Here is a 26483-nt window from a genome sequence, read left to right as displayed (position 1 = left end):
TTTATGGCCTAATATGTAGTTTGTTCCAGAGTAGGTTCCATGAACTTATGAAAAGAATGTATAATCTGCAACTTTGGGATGAAATGTTCTATAGGTATCAATTAGGTTCATTTGGTCTATAAGATTAGCTTTGTTGTTTCTTTTGATTTTTCTTGTAGTGATTTGTCCATTATGAAAGTGGGGTATTAAAGTGTAGAATTTATGTCTCCCTTTAGGTTCATTAAAAACTGATTTAAATAGCCAGGTACCCTGGCATTGGGTACATACACATATTTACTGTAGTTACTTCTTGTTTAATTGGTTGCTTACTCATTGTATAATGCCCTCCTTCATCTCTTTAATAGTTTTTGTCTAAACTAAACTAAAGTCTGCTTTGACTGATATTAGAATGGTAATACCTACTTATTTTTTTCTTCCCAATGACATGGCATATCTTTTTCCACTCTTTTACTTTCAGTCTGTGTCTATATTTATTGGTGAGGTATTTCTTGTAGGCAACAAATAGATAGGTCTTGTGTTTTAATTTATTTATCCAGTCTGTATCTTTTGGTTTAGAGAGTTTAGGCAATTTTCATTCAGGATTATTAGTGAAAGGCAACTTAGTCCTACTCTTTTCCCATAAATATTCTCATTGTTTGTTTTAGATTTCTTTTCTGCTTTTGTTAGGAGATTTTCTACCTTTCACATCCGTTCACTATGTTGATATTCATTCTTTGTGTGTAGCACATGCTTAAGCATCACTTGTAGAACTGGGTAAGTGGTGAGAAATTCTTGGTTTTGTATATGCTTCCTCCACATACACCCTTTCAAGTTAATTTTAGTATTAGTAAAAACTTAGGAAAAAAATATGAGAGTCAATTTACTATTGCAAAGTGATTAAATCAAAATTTTAGACTTTTTAAGTAACTTTTAGATTGATTAACTCTCTAGTAAAAATTTAGCTGGTCTGTTCCATTCAAATATTTTAGCAGCTCAGTGTATTAATTGTATAGTTCTTTGGGTAACATTTGGGTAACCTGTTGGTATCAAAGAACATTTATCATTTCAATATTCCTTTGCTTGGGGAATCCAGACATAGCTTCTCAGGGTGGTTTTGTCCCTAGGTCTCTTATAAGGTTGAAAGTCAAGCTATTTGCTGGTGCTGAAGTCTTACTGTGAGAACTTGGCTTAGGGAGAATACATGTACAAGTTCACCCAGATGGTTGTTGCCAAAATACGATTCCTTGTAAGCTGTTCAATTGAGAGCTATAGTTCCCCCTGGGTGGTGACCAGAAGCCTCCCTCAGTCACTTGCCACCAGAGCCTTTTTCTAGTACAGCTCACAACATGACATTTGGCAGACCGGCAAATAGAGAATGCCCAGACGAAGGGAGACTCATAGTCCCTTCATGGTCACTGAGATTATTTCTGCTTAATGCAGGGGAGGTATCGTGAGTTTGACTGGAGAACATCTGCTATTAACCATTCTGTTTACCTAACTGTTACAAGGAATGTACAGGGTCAGCCTTCTCTGACCTGGTGATTCAATTGTCTTTGTATTTTCAATGAAATTACAAACCAGTCTTCCTGTTTCTACCTCTGGGTAGAAAAGTCTCATGGATTTTTGAGACTTTATGTCAGCATTCATTGCTAATTGTGGGTGATTTTGGCTGGCCTCCCTGCCCATCTCTGTAGCTTACCTAAAGCCTGGGCATTGTTTCAGAGCAATTCGTATTATAGTCATTATGGGTTTTGTGTCTGCTGGACTGTGTAGGCTTTTATTCATCTGTATTTTTCTTTATACCTATCTGTGCTAAAGACATTTCAGAGATCATAGGATTATTATTACGGGTAAGTCAGAATGTTACAGAATTTTCCTGCTCTGTAATGAATTTATCAGTCTCAGGCTTAATTTAGTCTATCCTGAACAAAAGATTCTTTTCAGTTAGAGAATAGAAGGTCAGAAAGGTGGGCATTTAGCCTAACAGTTTAAGCGGTATATTGAAGTGCCTGGATTCAGTTCCCAGTTCTGGCTCCTATTCCAATCTCCTGCCAATGCCAGCACCATTTCCTAGTAGGCAGCGGTGATAACGTAATAGTTGATCTCTGACTTGAGACTGGGTTCCTGGATTATGCCCTGGAGCAGTCCTGCTTGTTGCAGTCATTTGGGAAATGAGCCAGTAAATGAGAGCCAGCACACATTGTGTTTGGCTCTCTCTGCCTTTACTTCTACCTCTCAAATATTTTTTTTTAAGTATGAAATTAATGAAAAGTTGGTTGAGACCAACTTTTGTGCCAAGGCTTCACTGACATGTGCAATTGTGTACTATCTGTGAGACTATGATGTCAACTGTTATGATCACATGGAGAAGCTTTCATTATCAATACAGCCTACTAATCTCTGTGGATAGTTACTGTGCTTTGTTTTCTCATAAAACTGTTAGTATCTGAAAATGGTATCTTTATTTTTGTTCTGATTTCAATACTAGTATCTCAGTGTCATCAAGGCAGCAATGCAGAGATGTTGATCTAACTTAAGCTTTTAAAGTAGTGACTGGCACATGCTAGTGCTTGATATTTACTAGATATTCAAATTCTTTGTATTTCTCCATGGTATATAAATGAGGGTTAAACTGCCACAACAAAGAGATCTACTGCCATGGAATGGATGAAATAAGAATTCATATTTGTGAAATTTTTGAATATGCAGATTGTAGATGAGCAGAAAATTTTGGACTTTATCAATCATGTGTTTGAAAATCAAATGTCAAAGAACCAAAGAGATTCTTATACTATTGTTTCTTTTCTTTGATAAGAGTTGGCATTAGTTTACAATTCCTTTTCTTTAAATGTCCTTTTTGTCTTTTAATGTCCTTTTCTTTAAAAAGAAAGGGCAGAGGAAGAACAGTGAAGGGAAAAGAAAGGCAAACAGCGAATGGAGACTTGCAGAAATATGAGATATTTTCATCAACCTAGAAATTCTTCATGAGCCTAAATGAAGTGCATGGTAATTGGCGCTGACAGTGTTTGCATTTCTATCTCTTCTTCAGAGGTCACTGTTATAGTAAAGTACCTGGGCTTTGAAATCAAACCTGAGTTCAGAACTGACCCTGCCATTTCGTTAGCTGTGTGCTTAAAGACAATTTATATAAATCTCTGAGACTCAGATTCCTTGTGTATTAATATGATGGGAACCTCAGATGGCCATCTTGAAGATTAAATGAAGTAATGATTGTGAGTTCCCTCCCAGTTCCCATAACATTTCCCAATCCTTATTACTGTAAATCACCTTGCTCCTTCCTGATACAAATATTTTGCCATTGTCGTATTAATTTGCAGTAATTGTTGAAGAACCCTGGCCCCAGAAGTGGCCTGATATAGATGTCTGTTTTGTAGTAGTATAGCCAAGGTTTAGTTTAGTTGAATATAAAGCAGTATAAATTAAAAAAAAAAGAAAAATGTAAAACAGTATAGTAATTTAAAGCAGTAAGATAAGTGAGTAAAACTCTCTAATAGTCTCTTAATAATCCTGTGTTTCTCCAGATCATTTTTATAGCAGCCTAGTCCAGAAAATTCTGTTTATAGAAATTTAGCAGTAGATTGTGCTACCCTGTTACCAGAAAAGGGTATTCAGGGGGTGTTGCTGAGGGTCTAAGGGCTATAGTATGTTTTTAAATTTCCTTCTTCCTATGGTTATATCAAGGGGCAAACCAGACCTAGGAAAAACAGACTATAAGTCATACAGTAAGTGGGACCTGCTTTAGAATGCCTGGCATACATTACAAGTCCTTTCATATGCTTTTACCAGAGCTTGTTGATACAGAACTAAAAGAACTCAATTTAAAAGGAAAAAGTTGGAACGTCCAAAAGTGAAGCTTAAATCATCCTTATGGTGCCACCTTCTGACTCTGTGCTCCGTAACCACCAGGGTGACCTACTTCAGTAGGGTGCATATTCAGTCCTGACTGGATGTGTTTACTTGTTCTTATCCCCATCTGGGACTTTTTGCACCTCAAACCTGGCTGAAGAACCCTTCTGAGTTCTGTGTAGTTGTCACCTCTACAACTCAAGGCTACGGTAGACCCACCTCTCCTCCTCGTCTCACCACACCACGTGCATGCCCATATCATATGTCTGCCCTCTTCTTTGGGTTTACATAGCTGCCTCTTTTACCAGATAGCCAATACCTTGATCAGGGGCCAGGTCTTACTCATCTCTGTTGCCTCAGCTCCCAGCACAGTGCTCAACACATAACAGCTGTGCGGTAAATATTTGTGTAGTGACTCATATTGATCATAGGAACAGACTCTCAGTGGGAGAACATCAGCCCTGCATATAGATCTGAGGGGAAAAAGCCTTGATGAGTATTCTGTATTAATTGAATCTGTCATGCTGTATATTGAATTGGGTGTTTTCATTCCTGGTTAATAAAGATCAAATTGAGGATGTCCATAATTCTATCTATTAAGATTGCTTGGCACTATTGGTACAAAACCACAGGTGGTGACCACACGTGGCCATTTTCAGGGATCTGTGATGCCCAGCTACACTCTATTGTAGCCATGTACTTCTAGAGATATTTCGACCTAGGGCACTCATTGTGTGAATTTAACAAGGCATTCTTGGTCTGTGAAAGCACTTAGACTAGTCCTGTTTGCTTTAAAGTCTTTTCTTTGTCAACATCCCCAGGAAGGCAGGTTCTCTTCCGAAAGAGCATGGCTTCCATTTACTAAGCCGTCAGCCAACCTCATTTTCAACCTTTAATTCTAGCACTGACCCATGCAAACTGAGGTGTCTCGGTTGTTTTCACTCAAGGAGGACCCTAGGATTTTCACTGAAAAAGACCAGACAGAAAAACTGTCAAGGATTCTGCTGATAAATACTCAATTACAGAAGCAAATTGGGCTAGCTTTTCTTAGCAATGAAAGAGGGATAGGAAACTTGTCAAATCTTCACTTGCTTTCTTAGAATGAAGTGAGACTCAAAGAAAACTTTCATCCTTGCTAAAGTTTCTTATTCGAAACTGTTCCCTGGGTGATAGGGAAGCCTGTCTGTCTGCTCCTTCCTCTTCCTCTTTCACCCCCCCAAATTCTTCCTCTTCTCCTCCTCCTCCCACCCATCCCTCATCTTCCTTCTCTTTCATCATGTGAGGGATCTTCAGGAAGCTCCTAGGAAACATGAATTTACTATGCATGGATTCAAAAGTTCTTTGGCAGAAAAATAAATATATGTTTTAACTCCATTTTCCGCAAACTTTTTGAAGTCCCCTGTAGTAAGTCATAGCACTCAGAAGGCTCTGGACAATGTTTTCAGATAAGTAGATACGTTCCATGTGGTTCCCAGTGCCGCAGCTTTCTCTGGACTCCTTCACTGTCTCCCCAGGGTAAGTTTTAGTCACACTTGTGTTAACCGTAGAAATGCTCTTTGTATAGTGGTGTCAACAAGCACTGACGCCTCAGCGCTCCTGCCACCACAGGAAATGGCTGTCACTGTAACCCCCATCCTTTAGAGAGATGGAGAAAATGCACAGGCTGTGACAAGTGTGATTGATTCCCTCTGCACAAGACCAGAAGGCAGTAGCAAGTCAGGCTGAGGCCCCAAATTATCGTGGATTCCCATGGTTTTCCCTGTGCTCCAGGGGGCACTCACCCCTTTCCATTCTTGTTACATTAAAAAGTATGTGTTGCATTCCTTGATGGATGCTCAACCCAGTCACATCTGTTAACAACCCTCCTACAGGTTGGTGTTATACTGACACTGGCTGGCTGGTGACTGGCCTTCCCATCATTGTTTGTGATTACAAAGTCTGACGTCTTTCCACTGTGCCATGCTGGCTCCACAGGCGATGCATCACTGGATGTCCTAAAAGCCCTCTATGATGTCATCACATTAATCCCTAATGACTTTAGAAACATGAAAATAAATAAGGAAGCCAATGGCCAGAGGAATCATGTTGACACAGAAGGCAGCTCATTATGCTGCTCACGCCCTCCAGCTGCTTCCCATCTGACTCAAGTCTGAGTGACCTGTGTGGAGCCTTGGCCCCGCTGCCCTCCTTGGTCTCATCTTCCCCTACTTTTCTCTTTGCTTTTTCTGCCAGCCACACCAGCCTCCTTACTGTTTCTTGGGTTCTCAAGGAATGCTCCTGCCTCAGGACCTTGATATTGACTGTTCCTGCAGGTATCTGTATTACTGGCTTCTGTGATCCTATTGGGTCTTGGCCAAATAATCACTTTTTCATTAAAAAAAAAAAAAATCTTGCTGGCAAGGTCTTCCCTGATCACTCTTGTTAAATTTCCAATCTACCCCTAGCTTTTCATATTCATCTTCCGTTCTTTAGTTTTATCCTTGCTCTTTATCATTTCAAACATACAACATGTGAGTATTTCCTTCTCTGTTTACTGTCTGACCTCTATTCCCCACTAAAATGTAAAGACCATCAGAGTGGAGCATGTCTTCGATTTTGCTCTTTTCTCAATTCCGGCTCCCAAGCAGGCTGAGCACATAGTAGGCACTCAGTAAGTACCTACTTAATTACTAATTTGACCAATGAAATAACTTAGCAAACAGAACACCAAGGGGCCAAGTAGTTTCCCTGGAATGGTGCGGCCTAGATGTATCAGAGGTAAAACTGATACTGCTTTTCTTTTTGTTTATTTGAAAGGCAGACTTTCAGAGAAAAAGAGATATTCCATCCATTGGGTCATTCCACAATGGGCAACAGCTAGGACTAAACCAGGCTGAAGCCAAGAGACTGGCCTTTCATCCTGAACTCCCATGTGGGTGGCAAGAACCCAAGCACTTGGGCCATTTTCCACTGCTTTCTCAGGCACATTAGCAAGAAGTTGGATCCAAAGTGGAGCAGCTGGAGCCTGAATTGGTGCGCATATGAGATACCAGTATCACAAATGGTGGCTTAACGTGCTGAACCACAATTCCAGCCTCTGACCCTACTTATCTGATCCCCCTTTCATGTTTCTTTCGGCCAGGCCAAAATCCAGAAAAAGTGATAACTAGTGTTTATAAAATCTGGTTAATTATTCATTCTTGTAACTTGCATTTTTTTGGAGTTTCTTCATCAGTGACTATCAAGTACAATGTAAAGCAGCCCTTCCTTTGGACTATCTCTATGCAACAAAAATATTGAGAGAAAGTGACAGAAATTAAAATAAACCGAGGAATTCTTGGCCTCAGATGCCTAATGTGTGAAAGAGGAACTAGGTCATTTCACATCCTGCATGGCTCTAATTTAACTCAAATCCATCACAAAAAAAAAAAAAACAAAGGAATTGTCCAGCTTTCCTCTTAGTTTGTTCTGCAGATGACTGTTTATGGCTGTTTCTGCAACCTCCCATTTATTACAGATCACTTAATGTTTCATTCTTTCCCCCACATTCACACAAGTCATTGGCGTCTCATCTCATTTTGTTACATGTAGGATAGGAGAACAAGGCATGCATCCTCTGATCTGCTGGAGCCTCTGCTATGGGGATGCTCCACCCACAGCTTCTTCCACAGAGTTTTCCAAGGGCCAGACAAGCTCAAGGTCAATTATGGCCAGGAAACTAAATCAGCAGAACAGTGACATCTGAGTCAGGAAAAGAACTATGTGTGTAACATGGCCTTGTACTCTTCACCACTCTGAATTAAGGACATACAGATGGTTGTCAGATATACAAAGTGCACCACAAAGTCAAGCCATTGGTTATCCAACTCTGCAAGTTTTGGCAAAGAAGGTGAAGTGCATGTAGCTTGTATTCCTGCATAAATGCTAATTTGAAGGAGTGTCCTTTTTCTTAAGAGCAAGAGGTAGCTTTTCTAACTCCTTTGTAATTATGAGTCGTTAAATGTACTTGAAACTTTGTCATCTTTGCTTCTGTGATACAGCTGTGCAATGGCTTGTGACAAAGAGAACCTGCAAACTGTAGCAGGTAGAACAAGAATAGCATGTTATTCTTAGCCAAAACTTTTACTTGAACACAAATCATTAGCTTTGGAAGAAATTAATGTCTTCTTTCTCTGTCCCTGAGTACTTTCTGTGTCTGCACTTGGGTTGAAGGCAGATCTATGAATTTCTTTGTTTAGACAGAAGTGGCTTTAACTTATTACAACTGTTCGTCTTGTCACTATACCAGATAAAATGCTTGTGCTTAACATATAAATCTTCAGTTTCCATCTCATCATTACTGTATTTGTTCTTGGAATGTTTTTTCACTGGGAGATATTATAATTACCCTACAGACCTACAAATAGGATCCTAATAACAAATGTATTATTTATTAATATCTATCATATATGAACATACTGTTATATTTTTCAGTGATTTTTGTATCCCATCTTGTGATCTGTTACTTGTATTTTTTTATTCAGTGCCTTTTTTTTTTATGAATTGCATTGCATTATGTGGCTCAGTTTCATACGCTCTGGGATTCCCTCCACCCCTCCCCGTACCTTCCTCCCATGGTGGATTCTTCCACCTTGTTGCAGTATTACAGTTCAAATTCAGTCAAGATTCTTTCATTGCAAGCATATACCAAGCATAGAGTCCAGCATCTTATTGTCCAAATAAATTCAGTGGTTTCTTGGGGAGACCATCTCTGGTCTGAAGGCAGAGCTGGCAGAATATCATCCCAATCAATTAAAAGCCCCCAACATAACATCAACAACAATTTACAACATTATGGAGTTAATTGACATAGTATTAAGTAACCAATATGTTAAAAAAAAAAAAAAGGCAAGTTCTTAACCACATCCTGTGACTACTTCATTGACATTTCAATTTTAGTTTATAGACAGCTGGCTTCTATATACCTTAAAATGGCTATATGGAACTATTCAGCTGTCTCGTGTCTATTTTCATTTTAGTATTTAGCATTTTATAGTGTTGAGGCATAATTTTGCTGAACTTGGCAAATTTTAGGGTAGTCTAAACTGGCTTATAACTCTAACAAGGCATATGTCAACAGTTGAGGTGCAGAATGGTTTTAGGAGGGGTGTGCAGAGAAATCTTCAATACCTTAGTGAGGAGTAACTAATCTTTGTGTTCTACCTAATAAGGTATATGTAAATTGCTCCATAGCCCCCCCCCAAACACAAAAAAACAACAACAAAAATATTAGAATAGACAGAAAACAACAAGGAAAGCTTAGAACCAGATAGGAAAAGTTCAGCGTGGACTAGTATTTTTTTAACATAATTATTTTTGCATCTCAGTTTAGTTGTAAGCTGATTAATGATGCAAATGGCATTATGTTAAGCACATGGAGCAGAATGCATACTAGTTCCACAAGTAATCTGAATTTGGCTAGACATCTCAGTTGAAGTCGGTCGTTTTTCTGATACTCCTTGGGGCGTTAATGCACACCTGCTTTTATGCATGTATTTTCCTTGTCTTCCACATAAGTTCATTCATAAGATGCTATGGAGTGCCTGATTTTCAGAGCTACATAGTCTTTTAAAAAATGAGAGCAAACATTAATTAGAAGACACCTTGGGGAAAGCTCTCCTTCATCTCAACCTTGTGGTTAATGCTCCAATGAGATGACTATGGATCCTCTCACAAGATCCTGTTTTTGCTGTATCAGGGACACCTATTAGGAACTGTTGGTCAGAGAGAACGAGAAACTCTTTGGAGCTCAAAAAGTCAAAATGACATCACTGATTAAAAATCTCTTTATGTTTTGAGTCCCATAGTTACAATCGGGAATCTCTGGGAATGTGGCTTCCACTCTCTTCTCAGAGCTTGTGCTGCCTACATTCCGTGAGGGCCTGCGGGACTGGGCAGGCGTAGTTTTCAGTCTGGGGCTGTGTTTTGCAGCTAAATAGCATGCTGGAATGTGGCATTTTCTCAATTGTGCCCATTTCTCATTCACTATTTCTAATTTTCAGTGTGATAGCTTTATATTAGAAAAAAAAAAACCTCTTTGTGAATTTGGTATGTAAAACAAGTGAGAGCGAGACCCCTCTCTGCTGGCTGTCATGCCTGGGTATTTTCTTTCACTCTATTTTTAGTGTTTCCTCAGACACTTATTGACCATACCATTCGGCTTCTGGCTTACAGAGCTGTAGTACCAAGATTTAATCAAGAGTTTTATAAAGCAACTGTTCCTGTTTTCTGAAAGAAATAGAAATGGGGCCAGGAACAGTAACTCCCCTGTGTTGAAGGCAAATCTTGCTCATGAGAATCACTGAAGACAATGAGGAAAACTTCAAGGGGCACCATGCAGTGGGTGTTTGGGGCCACTGCAGAGAGATATTGCAGCAGAAAGAAATGGGATTCAACTCAGAGAGAGATAGGTCTCAACTCCAGCAAGAACAGGTGGATATTGACAGCCAAGGAACACGGCAAGGGTCAATAAATGGAAGGTTAGCAAGAGAAAACATTAGGGTTGGTGGCAGTGGGCCCGGGGGTGGTGGGATACAGGGATGCAGGGTCAGGGAGTACTTTGCTTGTTCTACTCAATGGAAATCTTGCCAGAGTCAAGTCAAATGATTGTATTTTGAAGGGAGTCAAAGACCAAGGGTGAGGGTTTTTTGCTAAACTCAAAACGGTGGGATTCTTGCTTTAATTGGATTTTGTAAGGATAGAGAAATCCAAGGGCTGGTCTAACTGACCAGGGATTCAGAAATGCCTGAATGAAGTTAGGTCCATGGAAAAGGCATTGTCGCCTGCTAAAAATAGAAATGGCGTGTTACAGTTCAGAGAATAAAAGCATAACCATAGCAAGAGATGATTTGTCTTGTCACACTGTATAAAAACTCAAAAATTATAATTATTTTAAAAAGAAACATTTGTTGTAAGAATCCTAAATGGTGCCATTTGTAAATTTGTAGTATACTGAATTTATAAACTAAATTATTCAATGCATAGCATAGTATATCCTGAATCATTTTGTTTTATGAAAATCAAGAATGTCCCTCAGTCCTTGAGCCATTTCTCCTGAGAATCTGAGGGGTATAGCCAGTTCATGTCTAAGGTTTTGGTTGTTTTCCTTTTATTATTTTTATTGTTATTATTATTTGCCACGGTATAGTTTTATAGGTATAGGAATTCCTCCATCCCCCTCGCCTTCCTTCTTCTTCATTTGCCCCTCCCACCATTTCCTCTTATTATCACAGTAATATAGTCCTTTAGTAATAATTACAAGTTAGTATCAGGGTAATGTAGATATAGACAAAGGTAGAAAATCTAGGTTCATACTGTCAAGGGATATGTAACTGATTCATTGAGAGTCTCCTTTTATTCGTGGGTAGAGATGTGTACTACAGTGTGTCTTCACTTCCCAGTATGCTAGTCTCCATCATACAGTTCATCTATGAGAACATACACTTGTTCACCTATTTCTGTTTTGCATGAAGGTTGACTAATATTGGAGAAAACATGTGATATTTGTCCTTCTGGGGCTGGCTTATTTTCATGTTTTGGTTTTGGAGAGCAGTGACAGCAGAGCCAGTGCCACAGTTGTACTTGGTAGTGACCTGTAGTTTCTAGTCAGTCATGTGTTCCCCAGTACTTCTTTTTTTTTTTTTTTTGATTTATTTATTTTTATTACAAAGTCAGATATACAGAGAGGAGGAGAGACAGAGAGGAAGATTTTCTGTCTGTCCAATAGTTTACTCCCCAAGTGACTGCAATGGCTGGGGCTGAGCCAATCCGAAGCCAGGAGCCAGAAGCTCTTCCAAATCTCCCACACGGCTGCAGGGTCCCAAGGCTTTGGGCTATCCTTGACTGCTTTCCCAGGCCACAGGCAGGGAGCTGGATGGGAAGTGGGGCTGCCAGGATTAGAATTGGCGCCCATATGGGGTCCTGGCTCATTCAAAGTGAGGACTCTAACCACTATAGTATCACGCTAGGCCCTCCCCAGTACTTCTGATATGAATAATTTGGAGGAGCCTTCCTTCATTCTTTGTTATACAAATTTTTTAGATTGTTTGAATGATAACCAAGGGAAACTCCTCTCTTCCATCTTTTCTAGAATAAATACTTCCTGATTTGTTCCTCTGCAAGAATGTGGTGAATATTGAGAATGTCAAAGTGAGCCTCAGTCAGTTTTATGAATGCCCGAGAAATGCAGTCATCAGTTATTTATTTTGCTTGATATTGCTAAGAATAATATGTGCATTAGACCCTTTGTGAAGATTAAACATGCACATGAAACACATACATACAAACAAACGTTATCAAAGACCTGTATGTCTGAAAAGTAACAAAATTCTTCAAAAAAATTTTTTTTTAACAAAGCAACCAGGACCAGAGCTATGGTGTGTCGAGTAAAAGCACTGCCTAAAGTGGTTCAAGTCCCTGTTGTTCCACTTGCAAGCCTCCCTGCTAATGCACTATGGACCCTTGTGCTCACATGGAAGGCCTTCATTAGGAATAGAGAAGTCCAAATGTTGGGGTTCAAAGAAATTGAGCAAGACTCCAAGGCAAGTGAAATGTCTTTATTCTTCAGTAAGGCGGCCACTTATTGCCAAATGAACAAAGAAGCGCTTCAAACAAGTGGGGGGTTTTATAGTCAGTACGTGACAATGGGTATCTACGTGACAGTAGGTATCTAAGTGATGGGGACATCCACATGACACAAAGCAGAAAGCAGGCAGTGAAGATTAGCAATGTATAAGCATGGTTTCTGACCTTATCACTTCAACGCAAACAGTGGTAACAACATGCTCCTTAGGTAGCTGTCGGCCTTGGAAACCGTTAACACTCCAAGAACCTGCCTAGTCCCTGATTGCTTCTTGGTGTTTCCAGAAGCAGAGTGTCCACCTAACAGGGTGCAGGTGAGTCTCTGCAGGGTCCAGACTTGCAGGCAGTCACCTTTACAATTAAACCTTTCATCCAAATATGTATCAAGAATTCAAGATTGGCAATTCATTCTCATTCTAGCTGGAATTTAATAAAATATTGGGTAATGCAAAACTTCACTTTTTTAAATTGAAACAAGTTTTTTTTTTAAGATTTATTTATTTCAAAGGAAAGTTACAGAGACAGTTCGGACAGTGAACAGAAAGAAAGACAATTCTCCATCTGCTGCTTTACTCCCTAAGTGGCCGTATAACTGGAGCCACGAGTTTCTTCCAGGTCTTCATGCAGCTGAGTCTGCCCAAGATAGTGGCAAAAATATTGTAAAGAAAGCTGTTCTGATTCTCTGCACGGAGCATCAGCATGCACAATCCTCATATGCTGCCATTAAATGCATTTGTAGAGCCACAGTTTTCCAGAGGAAAAAGCACTCTTTGACCCAAAGTGGTTAGAGCAGAGGGTGTGCGCCTGGCGCAACAGCTCAACAGGCTAATCCTTCCCCATGCATGGGAACCAGTTCATATTCCAGCTGCTCTGATGCCTTGGGACTCTGCAGCTGTGTGGGAAACCCAAAGGAGGTTCCTGGCTCCTGACTTGGGATCAGCTCAGCCATTGCGGCTTCTTGGGGAGTGAACCAACAGCTGGAAGATCTTTCTGTCTCCTCTGTAAATCTGCCTTTCCAATAAAATCCATGAATAGATTAGTCTTAAAAAAAATAAAAACCAAAGGTGTGGGCCTTCATCAGCTTACAGGTCGTAGTCAACCCCTGGCTTCCAGGTGTTAGAAGTGCTTCTGCAACTTTGCGTGGATCTTGAATTTTAGATCCTAGCGTAAAAGTTTTCTAGCACTCAGTACCAGTGACTTAGTTATCAGAGGCAGGAACATTATCGGACATTCTTACCATTAACCCATCATCACTAGCTCAAACCCCAAACTGTGTTTTAGAACAACAAATCAGGTTCCAAATTTAGTTCACCCTGTTTTCAAAATGAACTTTCACACCAGTTCAGTCTTTTCGTGTCCCTTTGCTGCTGTACATACCTGAAGTTCACTTACTTTTTTCCGTTTATAATTCAGACACTGTAATTTCATAATGAGATGTCATTCGGATAACCTAGAAAGTCCTTTTGGATGAGCAGTGATTTTTTTTTTTTGGTCATTGTCTTGTTTATGCTGTTTCAAGAGCTGGGTGAGGCCGGTGAAATGATAGCTTTCTTCTATGACCTAATGGACTAACCTCCCACCGTATCCTGTGAGTAGCATTCTCAGTAAACAGTAGCCAGGCCCAGGAAAAAGCAAATCTAGTACCATTAGTCTTTGAACAGTTATGAAATGAGCCAGATTTCCTGACATTGTCCTGGGAGACCTATCAAAAACCCCTGAGGAGAGTTGAACTCAAGAGAACATGGGGGCTTGACTATGCACAATTTAGGTAGCATAAACTCTTAATATTTCCCTGGGAGTAAATTTCATCTGGTCACTTTCAAAGAACCATTGTTGATGGTTGTAAATTTCAAAGATAAGCTGAGTTGGCCTGTGTTTCAGAGATAAAGTCTTAGCAAGGAATTGTCTAAACTTCTGTCTGATTTTATTAGACGTTATTTGCTGCTATCACAGTTACTAGAACTATTCTAGGATGTTACTTTGTCCAGTTGGGGCTAGCAGTGGGGGGAGCTTCTGGAAGGCATGCTATTACCAGACAATACAGCTAGCAAGTATGATAGGACAGCTTTTTGATTTTTAAAAGATTTATTTATACTTGAAAGACAGATTTTTATAGAGGAGAGAAGAGCCAGAAGTCTCCCACTCTCTGGTTTACACCCCACATAGCCACAATGGCCAGAGCTGAGTAGATCCAAAGCCAAGAGCCAGGAGCTTCTTGCAGATACCCCAAATGGGTACAGGAGCCCAGAGCCTTTGGCTATGCTTTGCTGCTTTCCCAGGCCATAAGCAAAGAGCTGAATCGGAAGTGGAAGACGTTGAACACAAACTAGCACCCTGATGGGATACTGGTACTGCAGGTGGAGGACTAGTCTGATGTGCCACTGTGTGAGCCCCAGGACAGCTTTTTTTATTACTGAAAGTTGTCTTCTGTATTCTCATTGTTTTCTGGGTGCCAGGCATTCTGTTTACTCCAAGTATGTAATCAGAAATCAAGCAGACATAAAACGACTTTATGGAGTACATCTGTCTGGTTAGGAAAACAGGTATTATTAAACAAATAAGTGATGCAGTGTTAATTAAACACAGCATGACAAGTGCTGTGAAGGAAAAGAACTAACAAGACTTGTGATACTGTTGAGTTTTGCCAGTAAGGTAGGGAAGCATGTTTGTTTGAATTTTACCAATATTTTAAGTTAACTCTGCTGCTTTCATTGTACTTGGGTAAGCTGCAGAAGGGAAGAATCTTCAAGATAGTAAGTATGGACTGACACTCCATCACATTGGTGTCCCTTTTCCTTCACCCACCCCTTCTCCTATGTGTTTTGGATGCAGAACATAAGAACTAATTGCTTTAAGAGTATAGCCATGCCTAGTGCAGGTTCAGTGTTCCCCTCACTGCCGAGGGGATGGATGAAGGTGACAGACTGAAGCTGTAGGTCAGTGACAAGCCTTTCTTGTTCCCTTCTTCACATGGGTATTGCCAACACTGACTTCCCGAGAGGGATCATATGTGGTCCCAGGGCTCTGCCCAATCTCCCCCCACCCCTGCCGCCACAAATTTGCAGTTTCTCACTGTAATTTTCTCCTCCTGGGTGTCAGTGCTTGCCCCATTTCCTGTTATCTTCAGCCCTTTCCGCTGCAATGTCCTACCGGAATCTCACACATGTGTGCAGCTCTTCCTTCCATGCCGTAGAGCTCCATGTTTACCTCCATGAGTCTTGGAGTTTACCTCCAGGAGGCCTGCCCAGACCTGCATCTCAGGCTGGAACCCTCTCCCCTACCCCACCCCACACACTCACACCCTAACCTTACTTACTCTATTTCCTTTGAGATTTCTTTTATTTTGTGTCTCCATTCCCTCCTTCTCTTACAAGGACGAAGCCTATAACTACAGGGATTTTTCTCTATCATTTGTTTATTGTTATATCCCCCGAGCCTGTCAGGCACATGATAGACATCCATTAAATGTTTGCTGACTCAATGAACATATAATGTTTGTGCATTACATATCGTGAGCCCTCGGAACACTCATGGAAGTTTCACATCTTTGGACTCCATTTTCCATGGACCTTTGGAAGCTCCCTTGTACAGGGCATGTTGTATAGGACACTTCTACTACACTGAACAACACAGTGAGTGAGTCAGCTGCTACACAAATAGACAATCAGATAGTAGATGAGATGCAGGACATTGTCAGTGCCTGTGCATTGCAGCAAGTTCAGCATCCCTGGTCCTTGAGTCATTCATTATGAGCAGAACAGGTGCCTTTTGAGGGATGTGGTATTAACATGTGCTACCCTAGACCCACACACTTGCTTTGTGACATCATTGTAAATCTAACCAGACAAGGCCTGCTTCTCATTTATCTCCCCATTGCTGAGCATCCAGGGGAGCTTGTCATGTTGAACAAATTCTGGTCTGTGTCACACTTAGATGTGTGACATCCCCCCTCATCCCTCTTCCCACACCTGGTCACTGCCCATGCCAAACCCTCTGCTGTCATGGAAGCTGCTTTTACTTTCTTTCTTTCAGCAGAGGGCACGTGTAGCCTTTGCTGGGAGCTCTTGGCCTTGGCATGTGATCTACCCATGTCTCCAGATTCTTCAAGCTGGAAGCACTTACTGTGTGCTTCCATCTGCAGTGACAGTTAACTTAGTAGCTCACAGTTCCTCCCAGCTGAAGAGCCAAAGAGTCAAGTCTCAACCACGCTCCACTCTTCAGCTTTATCGACCGCAGTTTTTATCAGATGTTTTGTAAGGAAACCAACCGTACCTCTGTTCTGTAAGAATTCTAACCAACAATATTCACAGGACATTTTGTACATTGGTTGTAAGGGAAAACTATATCAGAGAAGGTTTCTTGGAAGTAGGACTTGAAGGATTAACGGAAGTGGATGGATAGAAAAAGTATGATTTAAGCCAAGAATACTAGTAGGGATACAATGCAGAGTGTTTTAGAATGGCCAAAACCTGAGCTTGGGTTGACAGATGGCCCTAAGATTGGCATAGCAGTTCTTGAGGGCCACACTGACATTTTACCACTTTAAGTTTATTGTATTCTCACCTCTGTTTCCCTTGTACTAATTTTGTTTCTCCTCCCTTACTCTTCTACATTCCTTATTTTGGTTTGGTTATTTGATTGTTTATTTTGGCCAAGGCTATATCATGCGAACCATGGGTGGGTGAATATTTATCTGCCTTCCATGCCCCCACACATGCATTCTGCTCTTGCCACTGGACACACAGATTCCAGCATCACCTCCTTCACCAGCCTAGCTGGTACACAGCAGATGGCCTCTGTCTGGTTCTGAATAGAAATCTTTTTTGGCTTCTGTTCTTCTTGGCATGGCACTGGTAAAGTTTTGTCACTTTTTAAGATTAAATTTTATATAAAATCTTCAGATATTTAATTTTGTTTATGGTCAAGATTCTGGTTTTTGTGTTAGTCATCCAGCCTCTTGGCAGGGCACACTTAATTCAGTTATTGTGTGTTTACAGGCTGTTCAAAATTCCACATTGACTTTTTCCACCTCTAATGTCCAGGTTTTTTTTTTGTTTTTTTTTTGTTTTTTTTTTTTTGCCTTCCGTAGTTCTTGTGAACATTTAAAATCAGGTTTTAAGTTATTCATCTCTTTCTTTTTTATCTGGATACTTTTTAATTTGGGATACTCTTCTTTTTATACCCTTTTCCCAACTAGACAAATGGATCATTAAAACACTGGATCATTAGGTTAGAGCCCTTTGTGCATCTCTCCAGTGTATATTAATAGAAGAAAAAGGTTAAATTTTCGACGTTTTTACTATAGCACTATTCCTTTTGGTTCTATTTTCCCCATATGGTCATGGTCTTTTTTTTTTTTTTTCATTAAGTGTATATTGCAGAAGTGGTTTAGCAGGGTTTCCATGTAACTCAGCTCTTACAACTCCCTGATCTGATGCTGACTACATTCTCTTGACATAAAACCCATGACTGATATTTTCTTTTTTTTTTTTAAAGATTTATTTTTATTATTTTCTCATTGGAAAGGCGGATATACAGAGAGGAGAGACAGAGAGGAAGATCTTCCATCCGATGATTCACTCCCCAAGTGAGCGCAACGGGCCGATACTATGCCGATCCGAAGCCAGGAGCCTCTTCCGGGTCTCCCACGCAGGTGCAGGTTCCCAAAGCTTTGGGCCGTCCTCGACTGCTTTCCCAGGCCACAGGCAGGGAGCTGGAAGGGAAGCGGGGCTGCCGGGATTAGAACCGGCGCCCATATGGGATCCCGGGCGTGCAAGGCGAGGACCTTTAACCACTTGCGCCACCGCGCCGGGCCCCATGACTGATATTTTCTACCAGAGCCCTGCACATTACTAATGAAGACCTGATCCTCAATCCCAGTGTGCAGTCCCTCTTCAACCTGTCCCATCCCAGCCTGTGCTTTCCTTCAGGGTTATTCCTCTCCTTCCCAGCCAAGTCACAATCCTTAGGGTCTCTTCCCAGTTAGAACCTGCTCTCATATTTTTTATTCATACTGAACAACATGGGGTGGGTGGTGATTGTAGGCAAAGTCAAGGTAGCATCCTTTCTGGGGTGCTCGCCAATTAACAGAAGTAAGGACTAAGATGAACTAAGACAAACCTCATTGCCACTAAGGAACTCTGCTGCTTCCGGACACTGACTATGTGAACAGCCACATTCAGCAGCCCAAGGCAGGGACTCCTGAAGATCCCAACTTAACCATGAGATGTTTCCCAGGCTGCTTTCCTTTTCTTAAAGTAATTCAAACTTAAGCAGTGATGCTGAGACTGCCTCACTGTCCATCCATGGGATTAATCCTAAAACACACCGCTAGGACCCTATTAAAAGGTCTCACCAGGTTGATCAGAGAATATGACTATAACCCATAGTGGTCCTGTGGAGGCATTGGACACTACAGGACTCCTAATGTTATGTCACTTCAAATGGTAAAGTATCTAACTGGTCATTCAGAAAGGGCTCCCTGAATTCCATTTTGGGTATTCCTGTTCTATATGGTGGACTCAGCTTCTGACAATGGTGATAATTCCCTTAGCCCAGAGTTTGTTACCTTCAGAAGGAAGGATGTTAGTAATAGAACCCATTAGAATAAATCTATTGAAGCCAAACCTAGCCTGAATTGTCTTCTGGTTGGGCTTAAGATGACAGTGCCATTTAGGCATGGCTAGGAGCTCCAGGGTTTTAGCATTCCCTCAATGCATCTGAGCTGTATTTCCACATTCTCTATCCCTTCTTGGTAGTTAAAGTATTCAAGAACTCCAGTTATCAGCTGAGACTGCAGCAGGCATATGGTTTAATGGCTTCTACAGGTGGCTTGGGCCACATTAGAGAACCCTAGTCTTGATTTTAAATTGTCATCTGGATTCTGAATTAATACAGGAAAGCAGTAAAAAATTAGTAATGTGTATTGCATGTCTCTGATACATGTGTTTTCCATTTGGTCTTCTGAACCACAACGCATGCACTCACATACTTCTTCAGTTTTTCTAAAATGGGGAGAGAGGGACTATGGTTCCAAAAGGAAATGACTGCTGTGGTGCCTTGAAATCTGAACTTGGTCACATGTTCTGAATGAAATGACTACAGACACATTCACAGGATGTCTTTCTTCCATCTCCTACTTTTTTGGAAAATTCTTTGATTAAAACAGAAAACCAGTGGCTAACTAGTTAAGCATTCAAATTTAATTCTCTCAAGATAAACACATGATTTGAAAGCTATTGCAAAGTGGCAGAACTTACAAAATTGGAGTGAAGCTTCCATAACAATGGTCTTAAAGAGTAGGCAGGATTAGTTAACATACATCAACTGCCAGCTGTTCTTCATCTCTGGTGAGGCTGGGAAAGGAGGAAATTAGTTGCAACTGTAGTAGAAGAGATTTACAAGACTTGTAATGTGAAATTTATCATTAAAGGAGACTGTTTAAATGATGGAACAGATAATTTGACCAATAAAAGTGGAGGAATGATGTTTTCCATTGAGTGTAAAATAGAACTTATCATCTGCTAAAGGCACTTAAAATTGATTGATTATTAGGTCTGTCCAGTAGTCTTTAACTTTTTGGGAAGTCACAGACCCATTGAGAACCTGAAAAGCCCTCACTGTAAAGTCAAAGCACACATAAATAAGACTTTGTGTGCAGTGTTGGGGATCTTGTAGAGTCGCTGAAGCCTCTGGACCCCCGACTAGATGGTCTCCGAAGTCTTTCCAGCCATCATCAGTGACAAGCCCCAAGGCTTGATTTTCCTAAACATAACAGTGGAATCTGAAGCCAAACGCCAAACTTCGCATTTTCTTCCTCCAGATTTATACTGCTTGGCATGCACAGTGTCAAAGTAAGAAGAAAGGATAATGAAATTGAAAGAATTCTACTTTTAGATTCAATTCTTTGTCCTCAAGGAGCCAAGTATTTCATCTGAAGCATTACTTGTTGGCTGTATATCATCTTCATGGAAAGGCCAGATCATCACCAGTATTCACTCTCCAAGCCCCTTACACAGTTCCACATTCACAGATGAACTGCACACTCAGATGCCACGTTGGTAACTCAGCCTTATTCCAAGTCCACTCATCCTCTAGTTGTGTTGCTGGTTTTGATCTGGTCTTGAAAAATACAATCTATAATTTTCTCATTTGATTTTTCCCAAGTTGTGTTGACTACAAATTGGAAAATGACCAACCAGGATTACAAATCAGGAAATAATTTGGTCTACTTCCTAAAATAAACTTTAGTTTTCATCCTCTTAGGAAGTATAAGTGGACTGTAGCCTGTGTCTGTGTGTTTTAAACTCATAATAATGAATCGCATCATATGTGGTAAGCAGGACTCTGTGTGATTTCCCTTTTCCCTTCTACAGAGGGTATTTGTGGTTTACCTGCAAGTCCCAGAGTACCCCCTTTAGTCCCAAATTGGAAATGCCCTTATGTCTTTCTACCTGCGGTCAGGAACTCTGGAAGCAAAGATTGCTTCAGTGTGGAAGGAAAATGAGTGATCTCTGGGAAGTAATATAATTGTCAGATGTCTGCAACTTGTCACTCTTCACTATACTTCCCACTCCTGAAGTAAGCCCTGTGATCTGTACTAGGAAGTGTCTTTGTGGCACTAGATCCCTGTGCAGAGGTAGTCTTTCTGCAGAGGTAGTCTTTCTGTTTTTTTACTTGTTGAGCATTATGTATTAAGTCTGTATTTATAAAGTAAATGGAAATTATGTTATGGGAAAAAAACTAAAGGAAAAAGAGCAGTGGAGATTGGGATTGAGGAAAGGAGACAGAACAGCTGTCTTTTTAGAATTATGTTTATGAAATACATGAGTTAAGCAACTGAATATCCTGGCAATCTGAGCATTACAGAAAAGATATGTCTACGATGAGTGGGAGCTGAGCAGCCTTGACCGGGGTCTCCCCATCCTCCACGTGCTGTTAGTGCTTTTGCTACTTGTTCCTTCCTGTTGTGAAGGAGAAGAAGGGAGCTGACAGTTTCCCTACACTTCTCCCCAAAACATCTGCTCTCCTACTTGCTCCAGTCCTGGTGAGACTACATAGAAAACATAAACTTATCTGCTAATTCCATTTTAGCAGACTTTTAATAATGTCCCTTTGTATAATATATGTGATCAGATGCTGTGTGCTATTCACTGCTTTGACAGTGTTTCTAGCTTTGTTGTCTAATTCTTAAAGATGTATTTATATTGAATTACAGAGGCAGAAACAAGAGAGATCTCCATCCGCTGGTTCTCTCTCCAGATGGCCACAATGGCCAGGGCGGGGTCCGGCCAAATCCAGGAGCCAGGGGTCCAATCAACTGGGCCATTTTCTGTTTTGCCCAGGCACATTAGCAGGGAACTGGATCAGAAGTGGAACAGGTGGGCCACAATATGGGATGCTGGCCTTGCAAGGTGGCAGCTTTACACGCTCTACCACAACACAAACTCCTCTAGTCCTTACCGAACCAGTGAAAGTTGTTTGGGAATGGAAAGTGAGGCAGGGGCAGGCTGGTCGGGCATCCAGCCGGCTGCAGCTCTGCTTGGCGATTGATAAAGTCCCTCTGCACCCTGAAAGTGAAACCGTGTCTTTCTGGGCTTGATGTTTATGGCAGTGGTGTGCATTCTGTGAACTATTCAATCCTTTTGCGTGTTCCCCTCCACAGAGAACGTGATCAACGGGCAGGATTACGAAGTGATGATGCAGATTGACTGTCAGGTGATGGACACCAGGATCCTCCACATCAAAAGCTCCTCCGTGCCCCCTTACCTCCGGGATCAGCAGCGAAACCAGACCAATGGCTTCTTCGGCTCCCCTCCGGCGGCCACAGAGGCCACGCATGTGGTCAGCGCCATTCCTGAGTCATTGCAGTAGTGCCCTGCGGCTGCAATGGGAACTGAGTGTGAGACCCTAGCCAGTGGGAGAGCGGCAGGAAAAATGCTGTTTTCACCTTCTTGGCAGAAAGTCAAGCGACGAAGAGAGGAACTGAGAAGCTCTGTGTTGTTGAACATCCATACCCGTCAGCTTGGACAGCGCTGGAGTTTCAATGCGAGAGAGCGCTGTTCCTCCAGGGGTAAATGTAGCCCTGCGTCCTCCAGAGCTGCCTCGTGTAGTTTTTCTTTTTTTCCCCCCGTCTACCTTTCCAAACTGTGCTCCTCCCTCCCTCGCCCCCGCCTTGTGTTTAAATAGTTGTCTTCTTTCAAGTGAGATTCTGTTTCCCTTTTTGCTGTTTGATATATTGGTAAAGTAATTTCTATTTAAAGCTATATAGCACAAAGTCTCCAGAAGTTTTCCACTGATGGAATTTTTCATTTATTTAATGAAAATCCATTGTGGACATTGTCCTTATTTAAAAAAAAAAAAATCAAAGCCAAAACAGCCAAAATCGCTTCCAAACAAGTTGAAACAATTTGGAACTTTAGGTAAAAGACAGAATTTTCACTTGGTACCATTTATATTTACTTGGGATTTGTGGTTCGCATCTGAACAAATACTATTTAGGGAGCCCAGAATTCTGTGTTAACAAATTTGAGAGAATAGAACATAAGGGTTGTCAGTGGGCTTTTGAAAGAAATAACTCCATTGTCAAATGCATCTAAAACCTACAAGGTCTGTGTAATGGCTAACTTGGAGGACTCTCAGCCATGTTACAGCCCCACACATCCTGGTGTCTTCTCTCTGCCCATCAGACGCAGACCCTCCTGCGGCCCAGGACAGACCCTCTGTTTTCGTTGTGAATCTGCCTTCTCCGCACACCCTGTAGCAGCAGGATACCTCATTCAGCTAAGGAGCACGGAAGGGACTTCAGACGTCAGTGAGACAGGGTTGCTTGCTCTCTGGAGAACTGACAAGGATTTATTGCTTATGGGGCTGCAGACAGGCAAGCTCCGATTCCTGCCGAGGGCTGCGTCCCATGACATGGCAGTAATTGTCAATTTGTCCAGGGAAAAGTTAATGAAAGCGTTAACCCTTTTGCCCTCCCATAGTAAAAGAAAGCAGCTGTGCGCACGTAGATTTCACTGTACTTTGCCCACTTTCTTCCATTTAACATAGAATTAGAAATGATATTCCTTTATTTTATTATCTTGGTGAATGTGCAGAAATGCATCTCAGGCAGATGTCTGCTGATGTTCTTCCTTCCATGTCTCCTCTCTCTCAGATGTATTTATGTGTTTGAAAGGCCAGTTTACAGAGATAGAGGAAAAGACAGAGAGGTCTTCCTTTCACTAGTCCACTCCTCAAATGGCCGCAGTGGCCAGGTGGGCTATGCCAAAGTCAGGTCTCCCATGTGGGCGGGACTTAACCTGGCACCCACGTGGGACGCAGGTGTCCCAGGCGGCAGCTTAACAGCTTAACCTGCTGAGTCATGAAACTGGCTCCCTCTTCCTTCAGTTTTTCATGTGAATCTTTTAATATGAAGCTTCTTGATTTTTTTTTTAAGATTTATTTTTTATCAGAAAGTCAGATATACAGAGAGGAGGAGAGACAGAGAGGAAGATCCTCTGTCCGATGATTCACGCCCCAAGAGGCCGCAAGGGCCGGTGCTGTGCTGATCCAAAGCTGGGAGCTCAGAGCCTCCCCTGGATCTCCCATTCATGTGCAGGGTTCCAAGGCCCTGGGCCGTGTTCAACTGCCAAACCACAGGTAGGGAGCTGAATTGGAAGCGGGGATGCCAGGATTAGAACCAACGCCCATGTGAGATCCCAGTGCATGCAAGGCGAGGACTTTAGCCACTAGGCTACCATACTGGGCCCACAGTTTCTTAACAGACCATATTCAGCAAGCACTGCCTCTTATCCAATTGCCTTGACTGTCATATTTCTTTCCCTTCCATACTATATCAGTCTGTTCACAAGAGAAATTACATCAGTTACATGAACTCCTCAAGAATTTATATTTACGGTTAGTCTTCTGCTGTATATATTTTTCAATGAATTTTTTTCAAAGAATCAAAATCTCAACATGTGTGCACAGTGGGGCCCTCAGGCTCTATGGATGCTTCCCAGGAAGTCAGGTGAACCCCCGTGAAGGAACACAGGAGGCTCTGTGCCCTGGAATCCAGAGGGGCCAAAGTGAACATCAGCCTTCCTCTCATCCCCTGACCCACCAGGGCAGGATGGGGCGGGGCAGCGCTCCCTGCCCCTTGGGCTAGCCCGGATGACTTCTAAACCAGCACGTTTCTCCCTGGGTGCCAAGGAATGGAAGGCATATACCCAGAAGACCTGTCGGTTAGGAGGACATCTCCTGGGCCACTTCCTGCTCTTTTCCCTTTTTAACTGTGAACCTGTGGAGCAGGAGACCGTGACCATGGCCAGTGGCCACGTGGCTGTTGCCGAGCTGTTCAGCTTCTGCTGCAGCTGCCATAGGTTGTCGTGATTGAGACAGCGCAGCGGGTACACGGCCATTCGTACGTGCACCTTCCGTCCTCGCTGCACTGAGTCACATGCAAGGAAACTCCCACGTGCTCTTCTTGCAGTAGCACTTCACTTCAGCTTCTTCCCTCTAGCCTCAGTCTTTCCCCTGATCATTTTACCAAACGCTCAGTTGGATGGCTTCAGTGCTCTCGTTGTTGCCAGCATTCATGCCTCTCTAACACGTGGGATTAGGAAGGAGTCGGAGGGGCTGGTGGCCCAGTGACAGGGCTGAGGGTGCCCTCACACACCGCCGCACGGACCACAGAGCAGTCTGGGAGCCTCGCTTTCTCTGACCTGTCAGCTCCTTGTCTTTCAGGACCTGTTCCTAAAGGAACCCTGTGGAGACAAGGAAACTGGATTATCCTCAGGCTAGACTTTGAAGGAACAAGTGAGAGGCAGCTGACAAATGCAAATTTAAATTGTTGGAGAAGCTATTACTAATCTCTAGGCACAATAATAGTTTGTATCATAATATTTGGTCCTTTAGGAAATGGGAAGTATTATACCAAGCTAATAAAAATTAGGCAGATATTTTGGCTTAATCTTTTTTCTTTCTGGCGAGATTAACTTTTGAAGGTTGCAGCTAGGAATTTACATACATACGCACAAACTTTTACAGTTAATAAATTTTGAGTAAAATTATACAAGCTTGTGAAAAGATAAACTCATGCGGAAGCAAGTCTGCCTGTTGCCCCGCTGACTCTGTGTCCCTCGGGCGGATAATGCAGCAGTCTTGCAACACGCTAATACACGTTGATAGCAACAGTCTTTCTTTCTTTAAAATTTTATATTTATTTAATTTATTTGAAAAGCAGAGAGAAATTTCTCATTAGCTGGTTCATTTCTCTCTCTCTCACTCTCCCAAAATTTTCTTATTTATCCAGATGGCAGGTTAGAAAGAGGAAAGAGAGAGAGAGATTGATCTTGTATCCACTGGTTCACACCCCAGATAGCCATGGTGACTGGGGCTGGGCCAAATGGATAGCAGGTTCCAGGAGCTTCATTCAGGTCTCCCACGCAGGTACAGAAGCCCGAGTGCTCGGGCCATCCTCTGCTGCTCTTTCAGGCCTGTATCAGGGAATTAGATTGGAAGTAGAACAGTAGGGACTCAAACCAGTGACCCTATGGAATGCCAGCATCACAAGCAGTGGCTTTACTTGCTACACCACAAGGCTGGCTCTTGGTTCACTTCTCAGATGTCCACAACAGTCAGAGCTGGGCCAGGCCAAAGCCTGGGGACTAGAAGTCAAGCCTCGTCTCCTATATGGGTGTCAAGAACCCCAGTATTTGAGCTATCACCTGCTGCTGCTCAGGATACATGGGGAGTAGGGGCGGGACTTGAACCCATTCACTCTGGTATGGGCTGCTGGTGTCTCAAGCAGCAGCTTCACTGTCGCACTAATTGCCCACCGCAGGAACAGCATTTCTGCTTTTGTTCAAGTCCCAGCTGGTTCAGACTGAATGTGGGCTGACTGCTGAGTCCGATGTTAAGAGCTGCTTCTTGGTGTTAACTCATAAACACAGGGATGCTGCTTCATTAGAATGTTGATGTAAACTAACTCGAAAGTTAGGACTTCACCCATGCTTATAGTGTGCAAACTTTACAGCAGCTCATTGGGTGGGGCT

The 26483-nt window shown here is 41.9% G+C and overlaps 1 protein-coding gene across 1 annotated transcript in view; it reads left to right on the top strand.

Moving 5' to 3' along the window:
• The window catches only part of ATF6 (activating transcription factor 6), a 180196-nt gene extending 157546 nt beyond the window's left edge, over positions 1-22650 (top strand). The window contains exon 17 of the mRNA XM_041003267.1: positions 22109-22650. Within this exon, the coding sequence (XP_040859201.1) occupies positions 22109-22317 (209 nt within the window). The 3' untranslated portion in view covers positions 22318-22650. The remainder of the gene's footprint in view (positions 1-22108) is intronic.
• Positions 22651-26483: the final 3833 nt, after the last annotated feature.

This window comes from Ochotona curzoniae, unplaced genomic scaffold (assembly GCF_017591425.1).
Source record: "Ochotona curzoniae isolate NIBS_2020 unplaced genomic scaffold, NIBS_Ocur_1.0 scaffold_2683, whole genome shotgun sequence".
NCBI classification, from domain to species: domain Eukaryota; kingdom Metazoa; phylum Chordata; class Mammalia; order Lagomorpha; family Ochotonidae; genus Ochotona; species Ochotona curzoniae.
This window is presented reverse-complemented; position numbering and strand designations above follow the sequence as displayed.